We start from the raw sequence: 21,715 nt of genomic DNA, 5'->3' as shown, positions 1-21,715 counted from the left end.
CGCTTGTTGATGCAGTACAGCCTGAGGGATCGAAGGTCACGGGCTTAGCTGCTTACGTGCAGTGATTTCTCCAGATTCTCTGAACCCTTTGATATTACGGACCATAGATGGTGAAATCCCTAAATTCCTTGCAATAACTGGTTGAGAAAGGTTTTTCTTAAACTGTTCAACAATTTGCTCGCGCATTTGTTGACAAAGTGGTGACCCTCGCCCCATCCTTGTTTGTGAATGACTGAGCATTTCATGGAATCTACTTTTATACCCAATCAGGGAACCCACCTGTTCCCAATTTGCCTGTTCACCTGTGGGATGTTCCAAATAAGTCTTTGATGAGCATTCCTCAACTTTATCAGTTTTTATTGCCACCTTTCCCAACTTCTTTGTCACGTGTTGCTGGGCCAATTTAGTGTTGCCAATCAACTTATCCCATGTCTTTGGAGGTGGGAGGAAGCCGGAGTACCCGGAGGGAACCCACGCAGTCACGGGGAGAACATGCAAACTCCACACAGAAAGATCCCGAGCCCGGGTTTGAACTCAAGACTACTCAGGACCTTGTATTGTGAGGCAGACGCACTAACCCCTCCTCCACCGTGCTGCCTGGGGAAGCACCAATTAAACATATTACTTTTTGACATTTCTGACATCTTTATTCTCTTTCCTTGGCTGTAACACTGACTCAGCTTGGCGGTAGCTAGAGGTATCTGCCTAGTTTCTGTCAATCAGACTCTAAATGTGATTTTATTTCTGTAGAAAAGAGAAAATGGATACGTTAGGGGATCGTTTCTGTCTGAACTACATGTGGCTATCACATCTACGAGTTATGAGGAAAGTTAGTATGGTTAGTTCACCTTTCAGAAATGTCATTTAGTAGCTAACTAGTTATCTGCCTAGTTTCTGGCATTCAGACTCTGAATGTGACTTTTTTTCTGTAAAAAAAAGAGCAAATTAGGAAGTTGGGAGAGAGTTTTTTTTAGAAGTGTCATTTTGCAGCTAGAGTTTTCTGCCTAGTTTCGTAATCAGATTCTAAAAGTGACTTTTTTTCTGTAAAAAAAGAGCAAATTAGGAAGTTGGGAGATCATTTTTAGAAGTGTCATCTAGCAGCGAGCTTGTTTTATCGATCTAGGTCAGTGGTTCTTAACTGTCACGACTTGATCTTGGAAGTTTGCTTTTCCAGGATGCAACGGAAAGTTGGCACGGGCGAGACGGGAATTAAAGTACATGATTTATTATTATCAAAAAAAAGGAATAAATGAAAGCGTGCACAGTGGCGGAGAACAAACTATGAAAAACAAAAAGACTATAAACATGGAACCAAAACTTACTTTGACAAGGGACATGAAGCAGGATCTTAGAGGAATGGACAGAGCATAAATGTGGTGTGAGGTCGTCAGGCCGAACAACAGAAAATGAATGAACTTAAATACTATGGACATGATTAGGGAAAGCAGGTGCGTGACTCAAAACGTGAAACAGGTGCGTGACGTGACAGGTGAAAACTAATGGCTGCTATGGTGACCAGACAAGGGAGTGAAAAGACAGAAACTAAACAAAACATGACTTAAAACAAAACATGATAATACAGACATGACATTAACCTGGGTTCGATTGAACCCTAGGGGTTCTGTGAGTCGGGCTCAGGGGTTCGGCGGAGGTCAAGACACACCCGACTCATCGTGTAAATAAAAACTTCTCCCTATTGGCATATTACGGATACGGCAACAGATGTCAGACTGATTTGCAGGTGTGTAATTTGTTGTGAGTTTATGCACTGTGTTGGTTTTGTTCTTTGAACAAGGATGTTCATGCACGGTTCATTTTGTGCACCAGTAAAAAAAACATGGTAACACTTTAGTATGGGGAACATATTCACCATTAATTAGTTGCTTATTAACATGCAAATTAGTAACATATTGGCTCTTAACTAGTCATTATTAAGTACTTATTAATGCCTTATTCGGCATGGCCTTATTATAACCCTAACCCTCTAACCCTGACCCTAACCCTAACCAAATAACTCTAAATTAAGTCTTTGTTACTTATAATATGTTCCCCTAGTGTCCAAAAACCTCTAAATTAAGTCTTTGTTACTTAGAATATGTTCCCCATACTAAAGTGTTACCAAAAACATATAACTTTGTCTTGAATTTGAAAAAAAACCCATTTATTTTTCACTAAAGAAGGGTTCGGTGAATGCGCATATGAAACTGGTGGGGTTCGGTACCTCCAACAAGGTTAAGAACCACTGTTCTAGATTCTGTCAGTCTTTGCTCAATACTTGGTTGATGCACCTTTTGAGTGATATTTTGTCTTAAAAAAAAAAAGAGCCGACGGCATGTCAGACGGGGGTTTGTGTTAAGTTAGCACGTAACCAGTCCTAAAAGTCAACCAGAGTTACTATTGCAAGTAGCGTCATTTCACTTTTTAATAACGATGTCCTGTTCTGAATAACTCAATGTGTTTCTAAGTTCTTTTATTTACAAACATAATTATGACAAAGCAGCACATTTAATGTATACTGTTCTAAGTTCAGCAGGACAGAGGCCTGATAAAGATAGACAAAAATAGTGGATAGTGGATTTCAATCTGCTAGTTTATATGGGGCATATTTTGATTAAACTTTTAGGAAACAGGATAAGGAACAAGTGATCCTTTTTTGGGGGAGATCCGGATCACCGTCTGGATTCAGGACTATTGACTCAGAGGTATTCTAGTTCATTCTATTATGGGGGCTGCTCCCTCCTTCCCTTCCTTGGTAGAACTCTACAGTTCTCGCTGCAGGGTTCGTACACCTTTTCCATGGCCAAATTCAAGCACTTTTTAATGACTTTCAAGATCAACTTTCCAGTTTTTCCCAGTACCCTTCAAAAGGCGAAAACCAGTGTGAATCAATCCATAGCCTTGTTGTTTGAGGTCACCAAATGCCGTCTGTAGGAAAAATACGGAAAATCTGCTAAAACCTAAGCATAACATTGAAGCAGCAGTTATCATTAACTGAATGGGGCACAGAAAATGAAGCAGTGTGACTATTCAATGTCAAATGTGTCTCCCTTTGTGTTGTTTTTCAAATTTCTTGTTCTTTTTCTTACTTACAGCACTCAATGACATTGAACAGCACGGATTGATTCACACCGTATTTGTGCTTGTAAACTGCGTAACGTGATATAAATACACGCACCCTCAAAATTTCAATTTCACTCATTTATTAACAAAACTGTTCCACATTAATAAAAGGATAATAAATTAAAGGAAAATATTTTGTTTGTTTCACAACACCTCAGTCACATTTCATTAAGCATATCTAGCTTGGTGTTCGGGAGCACTGATCAGAGGCATTATTTAATCCTGCCTTTGCCGGTCAGTCGGCCTGGCTTCATTGTTTGCTTCATGCCTCAGTTACGTGAGTATTCCTTATCTCTAGTCTATGCAAAGTGTTAGCTTCAGCATCCAGTGCGATCGGCACGTTGTCCCTTTGGCTTGTTTTGTTTTTGTACTTTTTATTTTTTGAGGAATAAATCATGTTCCTACCAGCACGCCTTGTCCGGAGTTGTCCGTCTGCATCCCGGGGGAACGAACTCTGCAGTAAGGAAACTTATTTAATTTTTTTCCATTTTATAATTTGCCTATCAGACTGTGGAGAAATATGATAAACATTTCCAAGCATTTCCAAGCACTTCATCTAAAATTCAAGCATTTTTCAAACCTTGAAAACACATTAAAATCCAAGCATTTTGAAGGTTTTTAAGCACCCGTACGAACCCTGCCTCCAAATTCAAGAGTCTCTCAAGCTGGTTTGCTTTTTAAAAGATTTATTAGCAACTAATACATTAAATATTCACAATGCAAGAAGAGAGATGACATAAAAGTGTTCAGTGCAGTTCATGGGATCTTTTCAGCACACAGAATCCTAGAGTTCAAGATGTGGATCTGTTGAAAGCACAACAAGAGCATACTTTCACTGATATGATCACACTTCAAAGTGCTTGCTGGAAGTCCAAAAGGATGTCATTTAGCAAACAAAGCTGCTAGCTGGCGGAGGGGTCCTCAACGGCATGTTTAAGGAACACAACTTTATTGTAAGAAAGAATATTTTAAATAAAAACATTACAGTACCATTCATCCTGAAATTCATCTATCCAGCATTCCTGGAGAACTAGATCTTTGTTTCGGTGACGTTTGGCAGGATGGGTTAATTCCAATTACCGTATTTTTCGGATTATAAATCGCAGTTTTTTTCGTAGATTGGCCGGGCTCCAGTGCGACTTATATATGTTTTTTTCCTTCTTTATTATGCATTTTCGGCAGGTGCGACTTATACTCCGGTGCGACTTAAACTCCGAAAAATACGGTAAGTGCGTAATATCCACTTGATAAGAAATAAGTTGTTACCAACAATACACATTTATATACTCTGCAAATGTGTCAGACAGCATTGGCTCCTTGTCAAATGAAAAGAAAAGCTGACAGTGCATCTGGAAAGTACTCACAGCGCTTCACTTTGTCCACATTAATGACAATGTGAAGGTTTTTTAGCTTTCTGCAAATTACGAATAAAAAACAAATAAATCATTAGTATTGACAGTATTTGCTCAATGCTTGGTTGATGCACCTTTGTCAGCAATTCCAGCCTCAAGTCTTTTTGAATACGATGCCACAAGCTTGGCACACCTATCTTTGGGCACGTTCTCTCATTCCTCTTTGCAGCACCTCTCAAGCGCTTTCAGGTTGGATGGGAAGGTTTTCATCCAGGGTGTCTCTGTACATTGCTGCATTCATCTTTCCCTCTATCCTGACTAGTCTAACAGTTCCTGATTGAAAAGCGTCCCCACAGCATTATTCCGCCACCACTGTAGGGATGGTATTGGCCTGGTGATGAGCGGTTCCTGGTTTCCTCCAAGCATGATGCCTGGCATTCACGCCAAATACTTCAATCTTTGTCTCATCAGACCAGAGAATTTAGTTTCTCATGGTCTGAGAGTCTTTCAGGTGCATTTTGGCAAACTTTTAACTAAGAAATGGCTTCCGTCTGGCCACTCTACCATACAGGCCTGATTGGTGGGAGATTCTCCTCGCTCCACAGAGGAATGCTGTCGCTCTGACAGAGTGACCATGGGGTTCTTGGTCACCTCCCTGACTAGACTTAGATGAATGCATCCAACCTGATGGAGCTTGAGAGGTGCTGCAAAGAGGAATGAGAGAAAGTGCCCAAAGATAGGTGTGCCAAGCTTGTGGCATCGTATTTAAAAAGACTTGAGGCTGGAATTGCTGTCAAAGATGCATCAACTAAGTATTGAGCAAAGGATCTGAATACTTATGTACATGTCATTTCTTACTTTTTTAGTTGTCATAAATTTGCCAAAAATTTGTAAAAAAAAAACCAAACTTACATGATGGGGTATTGTGTGTAGAATGTTGAGGACAAAAATGAATGCATTATATATTGGAATAAGGCTGTAACATAACATGTGGAAAAAATTAAGCACTGTGAATACTTTTCAGATGCACTGTTAATCAAAAGGAAGAAAATGTGTATTATACTGAATGACATCCAAATAGGGATGTAATCATATGAGTATTTCATATTGCTTATTGTCCAAAATGATCGTGGTTATCTTCACAGTAGGCTACTTATACACACGCAAAACTGCTTGGTGTGCTATTAGACAATCAACTGTCATGGTCCGATCATATTGATGGTATTTCAATGAAAATGGGAAGAGGTTTAGCCATGGTCAGGAAGTGCTCCACCTTCTTGACATCCTCAACAATGGCTCAAGTCATACAGTCCTTGGTTTTCTGTCATCTTCATTACTGTCCTATAATATGGTCCGCTACGACTAAGTCTGACCTGAACAAACTGCAACTTGTTCAGAACAAAGCGGCTAGACTGGTACTTAAATGTTCTTTGCGCACTAATATTTCATTTATGCATTCACGCCTGTCATGGTTGTCTGTTGAACAAAAGATGCATTGTAGTCTCCTTATGTTCTTTAGAACTATCATTTTAGATCAATCACCAGATTACTTTTACAAACAGTTTTTAAAATCAACTAACACACATATTCATGACACTAGGAATGCCAGTAATGGCTATTTGGCACTTCCTGCTCCCAGGACCAATCTCCTCAAACATACAGTCATGTATAGATGTACATTATTCTGGAATCGGTTGTCATCTCACATTAATCTCTCACAAAGTAAATTTTCATTCAAGACAGCTTTGAAGATACACCTATTGCAGCTGCCCACATGACGTGAATTTTTAATACTGGTTTTAACTAGCTTTTAATCTTATGTTGTATTTTTCCATTGTATAATGTCTGGTAATGCATGTATTCTTTGTATTTTAATTTTTTATGCTCCTATATGGACCCCAGGAAGACTAGCAGTCGCCTTGGCATCAGCTAATGGGGATCCATTCAATAAAAAATAAACAATAAACACGCACCAAAGTATTTTAAAGGGGAACTGCACTTTTTTTTGTTGAAATTTTGCCTATCGTTCACAATCATTATGAAAGACATGACGACGGATGTATTTTTTTAAAATGCATTCTAAATATTTAATAAATGCAAACGAAAGTCTAGTTACAATGGAGCTTATAGGAGTCACTATATTCTGCCTATAAAAACATCCAAACCCCTCCATTAAGATTTTATATACATGATCTAAGTATATATGTAATGTAGTAACATTTATAATAACATTTAATATTTACGTATTTTGATCATTTTAAGCATACAGCGGCGCATACATTTTTACAGAAGGCATCATGTTTGCTTTTTTTCAACAACATTACTGATTATTACCCACAGCAGACTTCATGGGAGCCAACAAACATAATAAAACATCACGTACTGTACAATGTCTGCTGTCATTAGGATGCTGACTGCTCGGATGTTCATATATTCCCATTTAGGTGAAGAATGACGCAAAATCCTCACCAAGAAAAGGGGAGAGGAACCAAGCGTCTTTTTGTGCCGTTCTCGCCATTACTGGATCTAAATTGGCTGTCAAAGTGTCCCAACTTGTCAGAATACATCCTCATCCTTCGACTATCCAGGTGAGGGGCATGATTTATGATCTACAATAAACTTACTGGGAGCAAGGAAACGAGGAAGCAGCTGATCAGTCGATGATGTAAACATAGGCACACAAGCTCATGATCAAGTCGCCGCTATAAATAGTTTGTCTGCGTTAGCGCTTATAATAACAATATCCCTAATACTTGTTAATATTCAAGTCCCCAAATGTAAATGTAGTATTGTTGGCGCTCTTTGGAGTTTTTTTTTAATTGGGTTTTATGGGCAGAATAGAGGACCTCCTATTAGCTACGCTGTAAGCAAACTTTTATTTACAAGTGAGAATGCAAAAAATAAATCCGCGGTCATGTCTTTTATTGTCAGAATAATTATATCTAAGTTATCACAAAAAATTGTGTTTCAATGAGTTCCCGGCGAGCAGACAAAAGCTGTCTTTGATCTTACCAATCATAAAGCATATAAAACTCCACTGTGTAGGATGGGAAGCGACATGAAGGTGTCGGTTTCTTTGATGTATTGTAATCCACAGGAAGATTTTGTCTTGACCCGAGATCTACAAAGCGGAGAGGAAGCAGGACCTGAACCCCCTCCAGGCACCTTTTCTTTGAACTGTTTTGTGACCAAAGGCAGCAGCTGTTTACGACCCCCGTACCTATAGAAACAGCTGTTGCCATGTAGTCAGGGAAAGTCCAAATAAAAGAGGAGGCGTACAATCTTTCGTTAGAGCGTGGTGGGACACTGTACAAGGGTACAGGTCTACGCGTTTCTCCTCATTGAGCCAAATTTAATTCTGTCTGTTTAATTCCTTGCTTCTTTGTCTGTTTAATGGATGTCATCAGTGTTTGAACCTGACATTTATAATGATTGTGAACGATAGGCAAAAAAATAAAATAAATGTGCACTTCACCTTTAAGCAAGTTTTAAAAAAAATTAAAAAATAAATACATTCAATATCTACAGATTTTTTAATACATTTTTTATAAATATTTTGCAATTTAGTTGCGTCGATAGCGGCCACTTTAATTGATAAGAATGAGCAGGGCATCCTCAGATTAATGAAGAGTAAAAACATAGTTTTTTGTCTTTCAAACAAGGTGAAAAGCAGGGCTTCGTGCAAAATGGCTGACGTACCTGCTACATTAGCTGACAGGATTAAAGAGCGAACTGGATGTAAACATTTGAAGCGCAAGGGAAGACTTATTCATTACATCCAAACACACCTTTGTGGTCTTCCATGCATCCACCAAGACTGGCACTAACCTCTCTTTCATCGTTGGACAGCATGCCCTCTACTGCCACCACCTGGTACTGCAGGTGTTTCAGGCTGCCGGGGAGCTTGCGGACCTGGCGCATAGCTACGGCCATGGTGTCGCTGCTCATCAGCTTCCTGGTGTCGGACGAAGAGATGCCAGGATCCAAAATCAGGAGGCACAAGCTGCCGTTCTTGCGCTGCTCCAAACCCACGATGGAGCGACTGTGCCCTGAGGGACAGGTGAACAGGAAACAGTGGACCGGTTCAGCACCAAGTTAAAACCTTGACAAGATACTTGGCGCACTTTGGGTTGTAGTTTCACCCAAAGTGCGACACGACAACCTCAGCAACACTTAAAGGAGCCTGTAATGGTCAATCAAACCTAATGGATTTGATTTACTATCTTCTTTACTAATTATTATGTGTTTAATACTAAATACTTGGAGACAATACATATATCTGTTGATGTAGTTGTGTTGTAGTTGTAAGAAGAAAAAAGGATAAAGACGTTGAAACCAAATTATCCATAAATGTCATGAATATGATTATCATCTAACAAATCATCCATAAATGTTATGAATATGATTATGATCTAACAAATCATCCATAAATGTCATGAATATTATGATCTAACAAATCATCCATAAATGTCATGAATATGATTATGATCTGACAAATCATCCATAAATGTCAAGAATATGATTATGATCTGACAAACCATCCATAAATGTCATGAATATGATTATGATCTAACAAATCATCCATAAATGTCATGAATATGGTTAAGATCTTACCAATCACAGATAAATATCATGAATATGATTATGATCTGACAAATCCATAAATGTCATGAATAAGGTTATGATCTAACAAATCATCCATAAATGTCATGAATATGATTATGATCTAACAAAGTATCCATAAATGTCATTAATATGATTATGATCTAACAAAGTATCCATTAATGTCATGAATATGATTATGATCTAACAAATCACCCATGAATGTCATGAATATGATCTAACAACATGAATATGATTATGATCCAACAAATCATCCATAAATGTCATGAATATGGTTATGATCTAACAAATAATACATAAATGTCATGAATATGGTTATGATCCAACAAATCATCAATAAATGTCATGATTATGGTTACGAACTTACCAATGCTCCATAATTGTCATGAGGATGATTATAATCCAACAAATCATCCATAAATGTCATGAAAATGGTTGTGATTTAACAAATGATCCATAAATGACATGAATATGGTTATGATATCAATTTATTGAATATGGTATGATCTTACCTATCATCCATAAATGTCATACATATGATTATCTGACAAATCATCCATAAACGTCATGAATATGGTTATGATCTTACCAATCACAGATAAATGTCATGAATATGATTATGATCTGACAAATCATCCATAAATGTCATGAATAAGGTTATGATCTAACAAATCATCCATAAATGTCATGAATATGATTATGATTTAACAAAGTATCCATACATGTCATGAATATGATTATGATCTGACAAATCATCCATACATGTCATGAATATGATTCTGATCTAACAAATGATCTATAAATGTCATGAATATGGTTATTATCTAACAAATCATCCATAAATGTCATGAATATGGTTATGATCTAACAAATCATCCATACATTTTATGAATATGGTTATGATCTTACCAATCACACATAAATGTCATGAATACGGTTATGCCCTAACAAATTATCCAAAAATGTCATGAATGATTATGATCTAACAAATGATCCATAAATGTCATGAATATGATTATGATCTAACAAATCATCCATAAACGTCATGAATATGGTTATGATCTTACCAATCACAGATAAATGTCATGAATATGATTATGATCTGACAAATCATCCATAAATGTCATGAATATGATTATGATCTGACAAATCATCCATAAATGTCATGAATAAGGTTATGATCCAACAAATCATCCATACATGTCATGAATATAATTATGATCTAACAAAGTATCCATAAATGTCATGAATATGATTATGATCTGACAAATCATCCATACATGTCATGAATATGATTATGATCTAACAAATTATCTATAAATGTCATGAATATGATTATAATCTAACAAATCACCCATGAAACCATGAATATGATTATGATCTAACAAATCATCCATAAATGTCATGAATATGGTTATTATCTAACAACTCATCCATAAATGTCATGAATATGGTTATGATCTAACAAATCATCCATACATTTTATGAATATGGTTATGATCTTACCAATCACACATAAATGTCATGAATACGGTTATGCCCTAACAAATTATCCAAAAATGTCATGAATGATTATGATCTAACAAATGATCCATAAATGTCATGAATGATTATGATTTGACAAATCATCCAAAGATGTCATGAATATGGTTATGATCTAACACATTATCCATAAATGATATGAACATGGTTATGATCTGACAAGTCATCCATAAATGTCATGAATATGATCTAACAAATCATCCAAAGATGTCATGAATATGGTTATGATCTAACAAATCATCCATAAATGTCATGAATATGGTTATGATCTAAGAAATCATTCATCAACTTCATGAATATGATTATGATCTAACAAATAATCCATAAATGTCATGAATATGGCTTTGATTTAACAAATCAAATTAACAATCATTTTCATGAATAGGATTATGATCTAACAAATCCATGAATGCCATAAGTATGATCTAACAAATCATAATATGGTTGTGATCTAACAATTTGTCCATAAATGTCATGAATATGATTACGAACTAACAAATCATCCATAAATGTCTTGAATATGGTTATGATCATACCAATCCACAAATGTCATGAATATGATTACGATCTTACCTATCATCCATAAATGTCATGAATATCATTATGATCTGACAAATCCTCCATTAATGTCATGAATATGGATCTGACAAATCATCCATAAATGACATGAATATGGTTATGATCTAACAAATCATCCATAAATGTCATGAATATGATTATGGTAAATGGGTTATACTTGTATCGCACCTTTCTACCTTCAAAGTACTCAAAGCACTTTGACACTATTTCCACATTCACACACACATTATGATCTAACAAATCATCCATAAATGTCATGAATGAGTGATTCTAAGCAGCTGCACAACGCCGCCGCCTCAGACACAGGTAAAGAGAAAGCGCTCAACACATAACAGGAAACAGAAGCAACAAAATAAAAGCAGAGGACTAATGGAAAAGGAGAGAAAAAGCCAACTCATGTCAAGCTGCACGACGACGAGGATGCTAATAATTGGGAAAATGTGCCAATTTTTTGTCAACTTTTCTTAGTTTTGAAAAAGCAAACATAAAATGTCAGCCCTTTTGGACCAGATTCCTAGCGAAATCCGAGGTACTGCAGTACAATCTTTGTGGACCACATTCTACTTTTTGTGCAATTGTGGATCTATGGAAGTTCATTTGTGTCTTTGTTACGAAATCTTTTTTTTTTAACTTTGATTTATGTAACTGAATTTTTTGTGTTTGAATTTTGTGAAGTGATTTTTTTTCAACACATTATGCTGACAATTTCATTGAAAAAAAGATTCAGTGTAAAAAAAATTCAGTGCTAAAAAATTCAGTGTCGAAAAATGTGTTGCTTTAAAAAGCAAGACTCTCTTCCGGTAAATTAAGACAGAAGCAATCAATCCTGTCTCAGAAGCAGCCAATGAGGTGTCAGGTTTGAAGTCACGTGACACAGGTTTTACAAAATAACATAAAAAAGACAGTGACCTGGGCTACCTGGGCATAATACAACATATCGATTATAAAAGATGTCAATGAAGGAAGTGATCTGAAAAGTAGAGGAGCAACGTTCATATATTCTCAATATTCAGTGTTTTATTGTTCATAGTTAATATTGTAAATCCCCCATTCTGTATTTTCATGTACATTCGGAGTGTTTTTTCAGTAAAAAACTAAACAGACCATCTCAAAAACGGAATGAACTTTAGTTTTTTCACTGAATTACATAATTACACAATGTACATAAAAATACAGAATGTAGTGTTGACAATATTAACTATGAACAATAAAACACTGAACATTGAGAATATATGAATGTTGCTCCTAAACTTTTCAGACCACTTCCTTCATTGACATCTTTTATAATCGAGCAATAACAAAGATGCAACAAACACAGCGAAACAAACACCAAGGGTAAAAAGTATCCACTTATTGGATATAATACCACTGTTCTGCAGAACTTTGTTGTAGAAATCTGCCTCCGTCTGACACTCTGCTCCGTCAACAAGCCCCGCCCACACTGTTCTAGCCTGGTCTGCATTTAGCAGAGCTTCTTATGCCACTCAAAAGTGCAAATTCTAACCATTGGAATAATTTCTGTAGTTTTGAAAACATTTATAATGCCTAGGTCACCCAGGTAACTGTCTTTTTTATGCTGTTATGTAAGCCCCCTGTCACGTGACTTCAACCTTGACACCTCATTGGCTGCTTCTGAGACAGGATCAATTGCTTCAGTCTTACTTCAATTTAATTTACCGGATATATACTTGTCTCAAAGTGCCACACATTAGAACAATATGCAATAATTTACTTTCACAAATATTTGTCTTTATGCAGACTGAGCTTTTTCTACATCATGCTCTTTAACTGAAGAAATACCTGACAAAAACTATACAGTGTTTATAATGTAATGTAATCATAATATATAATAATAATGCAAGTAACCATTTAAAGCGGGGGTATCCAAACTACAGCGAGCGGGCAAAGTGCGTTTCCGCTGACGTCTTTAGATTGGTCCGCGAGACGTCATGAGTTTAAGGAATCATGCCCATATGGAGATTGCACCAAAATTGTTTATGCTGCTTTTTGTTGCCACCTAGTGGACAATATGAATTTTTCAGGTCAAGTACCTGAGTAGAACCATACGCAGCATTTGCTTATACGACCAAATGCAAACAAGCTTCCCTAGTCATGGTTAAAAAAAATTAAAATAAAATCCAACCAACACAAAATGTCAACAGACATGGTCACTGAACTTTGTGGATATTAAAAAAAACATCCATTCACCATTAACAAAAATCTAGATTTAACCCATTTAAAAATATTGCAATGCATGATGGGGAAAAAATGCAAAACACTCTCCACACTTATCCATGTTTGGCACATTTGAGATACTTTCCGATTGATTACAAAACTTTAAGAAGTCACGGAAGTAAACAAGCTGGGAGTCCAACTTTCACATACTCTTCCAATTGTATTAATTCTTAATTATACATCCATTATATTACTATATGTACACACACACCTATATATATTGTTTTAAAGAGATATAAACTTTTATTTCTCATTACTGCAGAATTGTTTACCATTGTACTGTAAGTAGAAGGTAAATAACTGTTATCCGAAATAAAAAAAAACAAACAAAAACAATTCTGTGCGCAAACATTTAACTTAAATAAATATGTTGATGTTCGTGTTGATGGGCTCATATTGCCTATCCGATTTGAAGCTGAAATATTACCACAAAGTGACACTTGGCTTTGTAATCATATTTGTTTTTCTCCTATTTTTGTTACATTGCAGCACTTCTCACTAGCGAGTCAGTCTTGCTCTCTGCCCACCGAAACAAAGATTGTGGATGACTGAAAAGAGGGCTCACTGCGTTCAGTTAAATAAAGGCGCTCAGGTGCTGAGAGCAAAGCAGAAGTGAGACCTCTTTCTTTTGGTTTGAAGCGCGAGACGAAGAAACGCGAGGCTCAACAATTCGGATTGGCCAACATGTCTGTCACTCAAATGCCGGTGACTCTTGTGGTTATTTATCATTTATGGCACTAATTAAAGCCTCTATGTCAATTAATGGTGCATCCCTGCTTCTCTGCCTGCCTATCAGTGTCGGACCTGGCACTGCCACTCAGTGTGAGAGTCCATAAAGTCCAGGGCAAGAACATAGCGGACTAGATATTCATGTGTTCAAGTGTCAGGCTTTTGGGTGCACCTTGATGCTGCAGGTAGAGCGGGGGTAGGGAGGTCTGGATCAGTCTGGGAGTCAATTTGCTAATCCAGCGGGACTGATTGAAGTACTCTCTGACCCACTCAAAGAGCTGAGGATGGGTGCCTCCTGAGCCTGTTGGCTGGTGGAAGTCAATGATACGGCCACTGAGGGGGAGACACAAAGATTCAAAATGATTCATCTCACACTCAAATCCATGCAGATTTTAATCAAACGTATAAACACAGTTTAACAATGCTGTCTTTTTCCATCTTTTGAATCTGTGGCCGAGGAGACTTTGGTCCTTTTTTTCAATAACTGCATTTAGGATCAAGTCCCAGCGTTCATTCTACTGCATTTGGGTCACTTTATTGTGAAAATCCAAGACCACCACACATTACCTTTAACCTCACTTGCCTCGCTGTGCAGCACATAAAACCAGACTGCATTCATTTACGCAAAGCAAGCATTTATTAGTGACTCAAATGCCACAAACAAGACGGCAAAACACGACACCCATCAGTAAGAATTAGGGGTGTCTCAATCTAATATTGATATCAGTCCAATTATCGGGTTGTATTGGCTTGAATGTAAAAGCGCCGATATAAGTACTCCGATACAAGCAGTCCTCCAGCGTGTTGACTTGTGTGTGATATCATGTGCGATACAAGCAGTCATGCAGCGTGTTGACTTGTGTGTGATATCATGTGCGATACCAGCAGTCCTGCAGCGTGTTGACTTGTGTGTGATATCATGTGCGATACAAGCAGTCCTGCAGCGTGCTTACTTGTGTGATATCATGTGCGATACAAGCAGTCCTGCAGCGTGTTTGTGGGTGATATCATGTGCAATACAAACAGACCTGCAGAGTGTTTACTTGTGTGTGGTATCATGTTCTATACCAGCAGTCCTGCGACGTGTTTACTTGTGGGTGATATCATGTGCGATACAAGCAGTCCTGCAGAGGGTTTACTTGTGTGTGAAATAATGTGCGATACAAGCAGTCCTGCGGTGTGTTTACTTGAGTGTGATATCATGTGCGATACAAGTACTCCTGCAGCGTGCTTACTTGTGTGTGATATCATGTGCGATACAAGCAGTCCTGCAGCGTGTTGACTTGTGTATGATATCATGTGGGATACAAGCACTTCTGCAGCTTGCTTACTTGTGTGTGATATCATGTGCGATACAAGCAGTCATGCAGCGTGTTTGTGGGCGATATCATGTGCAATACAAACAGACCTGCAGAGTGTTTACTTGTGTGTGATATCATGTACTATACCAGCAGTCCTGCGACGTGTTTACTTGTGGGTGATATCATGTGCGATACAAGCAGTCCTGCAGAGGGTTTACTTGTGTGTGAAATAATGTGCGATACAAGCAGTCCTGCGGCGTGTCCTGCAGGGTTTAAGTCCCAACATTGCACTAGTCTGTAGGTGTTGTATGAACTTGGACTTAGTACCAACTATGTTGAAATTCACGGAAAATGTGTGGACATAAACTTGCAGTCTGCAGGAGTGCTATGGAACAAACGTGCAGGACTCTCAGAGATAGTCAGAGGAAGGTTTTTAGGTCCTTGCCATTTCATTAGTTAGTCTTAAAAACATCTTTTGAACCACAACTTAATAGGAATTGCTGGTTTTGCACATTTTCCTTTTTTCCCCACTTTTCTCACTTTCCAATTACTTCAGTCATTTGTGTATTTTACAGAGGTGTGGACTCGAGTCACATGACTTGGACTCGAGTCAGACTCGAGTCATGAATTTGATGACTTTAGACTCGACTTGACAAAATGTAAAAAGACTTGCAACTCGACTTAGACTTTAACATCAGTGACTTGTGACTTCACTTGGACTTGAGCCTTTTGAATTGACATGACTTGACATGACTTGCTACTTTCCCCAAAACCCAAAGATGAAAAAGTTATTCGGGAGCGCTCCGTATTTTTCGTTGTGTACTTGTCTATCAGCGTTGCGTGTGTCAGCTGGTGTGCTGTCAGTACAACAGCCAATCAAATTAGATCTACTTTGTTTTCATCACACAGCATTCATCCAATCAAATTGCAGGACAACCAACGAAGAAGAAACCACACGCCAGTGAACAAAAAATGATACCTAAAATAATTTCGTTTGGGTATAAAAATTACGAGGTGGTCAACACAAAACGGTTTGCAGTATGCAACACATGCGGTTCGAAAATGACTGATGGAGAGGCAACAACTTCCAACTTCGTCCGGCATTTGAAGTTGCACAAAGAACGGTAAGTTTTGAATGTAAGATAACGTTTATTGGCTAAGTAACGTGACTTTTATTTGCTGTGTAGTTAAATCAGTGAGGCTGTAAACTCACTGCTAACGTTATAACGTTATTGCAAACACGGGAATCTGTTGCAGTTCACTACCTTATTCATACTTTTTGTTCAGTGATTTTTTTTAAGCAGGGTTACGTTAGTCAATATATCACACGTAACGTTAGACGGCGGTCAGCAGCACCGCGTATTTTAGCCACCTAAAAAAAGACAAAAATAGTAAAATAAAGGTCAGTTAAAATGTATACTATATTATGAATAAGTGTACCGTTTTAGCTAGCTTTCTGACATACTGTTGGTTGTTTACCTCAGTGGTCCCCAACCACCGGGCCACGGCCCGCTACTGGTCCGTGGATCGATTGGTATCGGGCCGCACAAGAAATATATATATTTTTTTAATTAAATCAACATAAAAAACACAAGATACACTTACAAGTAGTGCACCAACCCAAAAAAACTCTCCCCCCCCTTTTGTTCTGGGCATTGAACATGAAGACTCTTCTTTCACTGTTCCGAGTGGCCATGAGAGTCTTGGCAGTGCCTGCCTCCAGTGCTCCAGTGGAGCGAGTTTTCAGCCATGGTGGCATCATACTACGCCCCCATCGTGCACAAATGACTGACAGACTCTTGGCTAATTTGGTCTTTTGCAAATGCAATGCAGCATAGGGCCCTGACATATAAAAAGTACAACTTTTTTGTTATGTTCACGTATGTCATGTTTTTTCAATGTTAACACTTTTGTACAAATAAGTACATTTGCACTTTATTTTTCAATGTGTTTGTTCTGTAAAGGAATGAGTTAATGTTTAAAATGACTGGTTAATAGTGCTATTATGAAGTGCAATGTCAGCACAATTTTCTTTCCTGCAATTTAAAATGCACTTGTTTTAATAAATAAATACAGCGTTTGAAAAGCATACACAATCTGTGTTAATATATTAGTCTGTGGTTAAAAGGACTTGAAAGGACTCGAAACTCAAAATGCAGGACTTAGGACTTGACTTGAGACTTTCCAGTCTTGACTTTGGACTTGACTCGGGGCTTGCCTGTCTTGACTCGGGACTTGACTCGGACTTGAGGGCAAAGACTTGAGACTTACTTGTGACTTGCAAAACAATGACTTGGTCCCACCTCTGGTATTTTACCTTTGTAAGATAACCAACATTGTTCTACCACCTGTGTATCCCACCTTGATGCGTACTAGCAACATTAGTGCCTTGAAAGGAGCAGGCAGTAATTCAAAGCTGTGCACGCATGAATCATACATCATACTGGACACGTTAGTACACATTGGCAAGCATGACATCACCTGAATCCTAGAGAGGTAAGGAGCACGTAGATCTCCGTGGCGCCGATCCAAGCTCGTGTTCCTTGAAGTCTGTGGTTAAAGTGGGACGCACCTTGCGGATCCAGACCTGCTCTCCAGGCCTCCTCAATCAGGCCCTGCACGTGTGGAATACTTGGCACCACTTTGTCTGAGGACATAGAAGAACAAGACGATGGATCGAGCTCGTTAATTGTTGTGTAGGCACCACTTTGCAAGACATGGACCGATTTCATTCTTCTACTGAACACATTTGTACATGTCTTTGTGTACAACAACATACAACTTTGTGTTTGTGTACAACAACATAGGACCTGTGCCTGAGCAGTCGTCAGAGATATCATCAGGTACAAATTAAGCTAAGCCCTGAGCCGTCGTCAGAAATATCATGAGGTACAAGTTAGGCTAACGCCTGAGCCGTCGTCAGAGATATCACCAGGTGTTACTTTATACTGTAGTAGTATAGAAGAGTAGCTCCTTGTTACACTCTAGTGGTATTATAAAGTAACAGCACTACTTGTTACACTCTAGTAGTATTACAAAGTAACAACACTACTTGTTACACTCTAGTAGTGTTACAAAGTAACTACTTGTTGCACTCTAGTACACGGGTCGGCAACCCGCGGCTCTAGAGCCGCATGCGGCTCTAGAGCCGCATGCGGCTCTTTAGCGCCGCCCGAGTGGCTCTCTGGAGCTTTTTCAAAAATGTATGAAAAATGGAAAAAGATGAGGGGAAAAAAAAAAAAGTTTTGTTTTAATATGGTTTCTGTAGGAGGACAAACATGACACAAACCTCCCTAATTGTTATAAAGCACACTGTTTGTATTAAACATGCTTCACTGATTCGAGTATTTGGTGAGTGCCGTTTTGTCCTACTAATTTTGGCGGTCCTTGAACTCACCGTAGTTTGTTTACATTTATAACTTTCTCCGACTTTCTAACACGTGTTTTATGCCACTTCTTTTTCTGTGTCATTTTGTCCACCAAACTTTTAACGTTGTGCGTAAATGCACAAAGGTGAGCTTTGTTGTTGTTATTGACTTGTGTGGAGTGATAATCAGGCATATTTGGTCACTGCATGACTGCAAGCTAATCGATGCTAACATGCTATTTAGGCTAGCTATATGTACATACTGCATCATTATTCCTCATTTGTAGGTATGTGAGGTCATTTAGTTTCCTTTAAGTCATCTTAATTCAATTTATATCTCATGGCACACTATCTGTATGTAATATGGCTTTGAATTTTTTGCGGCTCCAGACAGATTTTTTTTTGTATTTTTGGTCCAATATGGCTCCTTCAACATTTTGGGTTGCCGACCCCTGCTCTAGTAGTATTACAAAGTAACAATACTACTCATTACACTCTAGTAGTGTTACAAAGTAACTACTTGTTACACTCCAGCAGTATTACAAAGTACTAGTAGTATTACAAAGTAACAACACTACTTGTTACATTCTCGTAGTGTTAAAAAGTAACTCTAGTAGTATTACAAAGTAACAACATTGTGTTAAAAAGTAACTACTTGTTACACTCTAGTAGTACAAAGTAACATAATTATTACTTTTTAACACTACTAGAGTGTAACAAGTAGTGTTGTTACTTTGTAATAGTGTACTTTTTAACACTCTAGAGTGTAACTACTTGTTAAATGATAAAATAAATAAATGGGTTGTACTTGTATAGCGCTTTTCTACCTTCAAGGTACTCAAAGCGCTTTGACACTACTTCCACATTTACCCATTCACACACACATTCACACACTGATGGAGGGAGCTGCCATGCAAGGCGCTAACCAGCACCCATCAGGAGCAAGGGTGAAGTGTCTTGCTCAGGACACAACGGACATGACGAGGTTGGTACTAGGTGGGGATTGAACCAGGGACCCTTGGGTTGCGCACGGCCACTCTCCCACTGCGCCACGCCGTCCCTTTAGTAGTATTACAATGTAACAACACTACTTGTTACACTTTAGTAGTATTAAAAAGTAACTACTTGTTGTAGCCGCTTTACTATTCCAAGCCTAATTGATTTGCTGTAGTTTTGTCGCATAAAAATAAGGTCTGTATTTGATTGGGTTGAGTGTGATGGAGTACCTGGGAAGGAGGGTGCATACATCTCGATTCTGAGTAGAGATGACAGCAGCATCTGGAAGTTTCTGTAGCCACAGCCCCAGCCTTTGTCCCCCGTTGAGGAGCAGTAGTGGTCAGTGTCCGCGCTTAACCACACATGCACACATTCTCTGCACTCAATCTGATAGTACTCGTACAAGGCGGCCATGACACCTAGACACAGACAGATGGTACATTACAATACTCGTACAAGGCGGCCATGACACCTAGACACAGACAGAGTACATTACAATATTCGTACGAGACGGCCATGGCACCTAGACACAGACAGAGTACATTACAATACTCAAACAAGGCAGCCATGACAGACAGACAGAGTACATTACAATCTGTACCTGAACCCGAGCGCCAGAGGAAGAGGCCTACCATCACAGAAAATGTGGAACTGCGTAATGCTGTGCAAAAGGAACTAGCTTTAGGCTAGCTTGGCTGTTATCAGCCTAAGTTACTTTACTGGATCTATCATTGTTATATTCATTTGTGGTCATCAGCACCGCAAAGCTAATCCATGAACGATGAGTACTACAAAGAATATATGACATGAGGTTTAAGAGTGTATCTAGAAAGTGTTTAGGGGCGGAGCAAGTGTTTCTAAGAGTGTAACAACGGTCAGTTAACAGTATGGGAAAGGTTTATAAGAGCGTGTGGAAGATTTCAAAAAAGAGCTAAATTGCATGCAATATTCATATAAATCCTAAAATAAACCGTGTCACTACTTCGCGCAAATACACGTAGCACAATGGGATCTGGGACGTAACTCCCACAATATTCAAGAGAACACTGAATTCTACGACCCATAATTAGAGATGGATATAAATCAGCATAAAACTTAGACAAACTTTATGATCCACAAGGGAAATTGTTACATGGGTGTCCGTAGTCCAAGTGCAGCCCGCTGGCATGTTCAGTTTGGCCCGCCAGACGTCACCAATGTATTAAGGAGTCAGGCCTGCGGAATGCCAGCTTAATTTTAAAAGGTGCTATATGTAGTAATGTGGCCAAAAATGGTACTGTAATCATGGTCAAGATTCTGTAGTCCCCTCCCACTCTCCATGACTGAGGTTGCCAGATACGCAGCCGAATCCAAATCCTACGCCAAGGAACTTTAAATGACAATACACGAGTCCTAAGCTGTAGGTTTCTCTTGTTTATGCTTCTTGCAAGATGGTTTACTATGTAATTATGCCACATTTTACTGATGTCAAATAGCCAAATGTATTTGTAAAGTTACGCAGCAATATTTTCGCCACGAGTCGGGACAGATTGTTGGCATTACCCTGCTAAAATGTCTAGTTTGACCGCATGGACCACCATCGAAATAATTATATATAATAATATATAATATATTATATATCGCATAGGCCTACTTTGATGGCAAGCCAAGGCCAACACTAAAATTACCGCCACATTTCGTTCAGCATAACTCCATGTTGCATCCAACCTGAGGCACATACAGTACCAGGAACCGCAATTATCCGTGCTAATGTTGGAACACATTTCATCAGAGTATCAGCATATTGAGAACGAAATAGGCACTGACACGACCCATATCCACATAGGTTTTATTTGTCAAAAATATATTTTGCCCTGTCAGTTGGATGACAC

General features: G+C 38.4%; 1 protein-coding gene across 3 annotated transcripts in view; it reads right to left on the bottom strand.

Moving 5' to 3' along the window:
* Positions 1 to 21,715, bottom strand: part of zufsp (zinc finger containing ubiquitin peptidase 1) — a 35,403-nt gene that overhangs the window by 1,516 nt on the left and 12,172 nt on the right. For 2 of the 3 annotated variants that reach the window (XM_061983112.2, XM_061983111.2), the window contains exons 7-11: positions 20,075 to 20,263; positions 17,963 to 18,128; positions 14,353 to 14,513; positions 8,301 to 8,521; positions 3,790 to 3,924 (exon numbers count right to left, since the gene is read on the bottom strand). In XM_061983112.2, coding sequence (XP_061839096.1) covers positions 3,877 to 3,924; positions 8,301 to 8,521; positions 14,353 to 14,513; positions 17,963 to 18,128; positions 20,075 to 20,263 — 785 coding nt within the window. In that variant the 3' untranslated portion in view covers positions 3,790 to 3,876. Of the gene's footprint in view, positions 1 to 3,525; positions 3,575 to 3,789; positions 3,925 to 8,300; positions 8,522 to 14,352; positions 14,514 to 17,962; positions 18,129 to 20,074; positions 20,264 to 21,715 lie in introns of those variants that run through there. The other variant, XM_072915541.1, reaches the window with a different exon arrangement.

The sequence above is a fragment of the Nerophis lumbriciformis genome, linkage group LG21 (genome assembly GCF_033978685.3).
Source record: "Nerophis lumbriciformis linkage group LG21, RoL_Nlum_v2.1, whole genome shotgun sequence".
Classification (NCBI taxonomy): domain Eukaryota; kingdom Metazoa; phylum Chordata; class Actinopteri; order Syngnathiformes; family Syngnathidae; genus Nerophis; species Nerophis lumbriciformis.
Note: the sequence above shows the minus strand (reverse complement) of the source record. Positions and strands in the feature narration are given on the sequence as shown.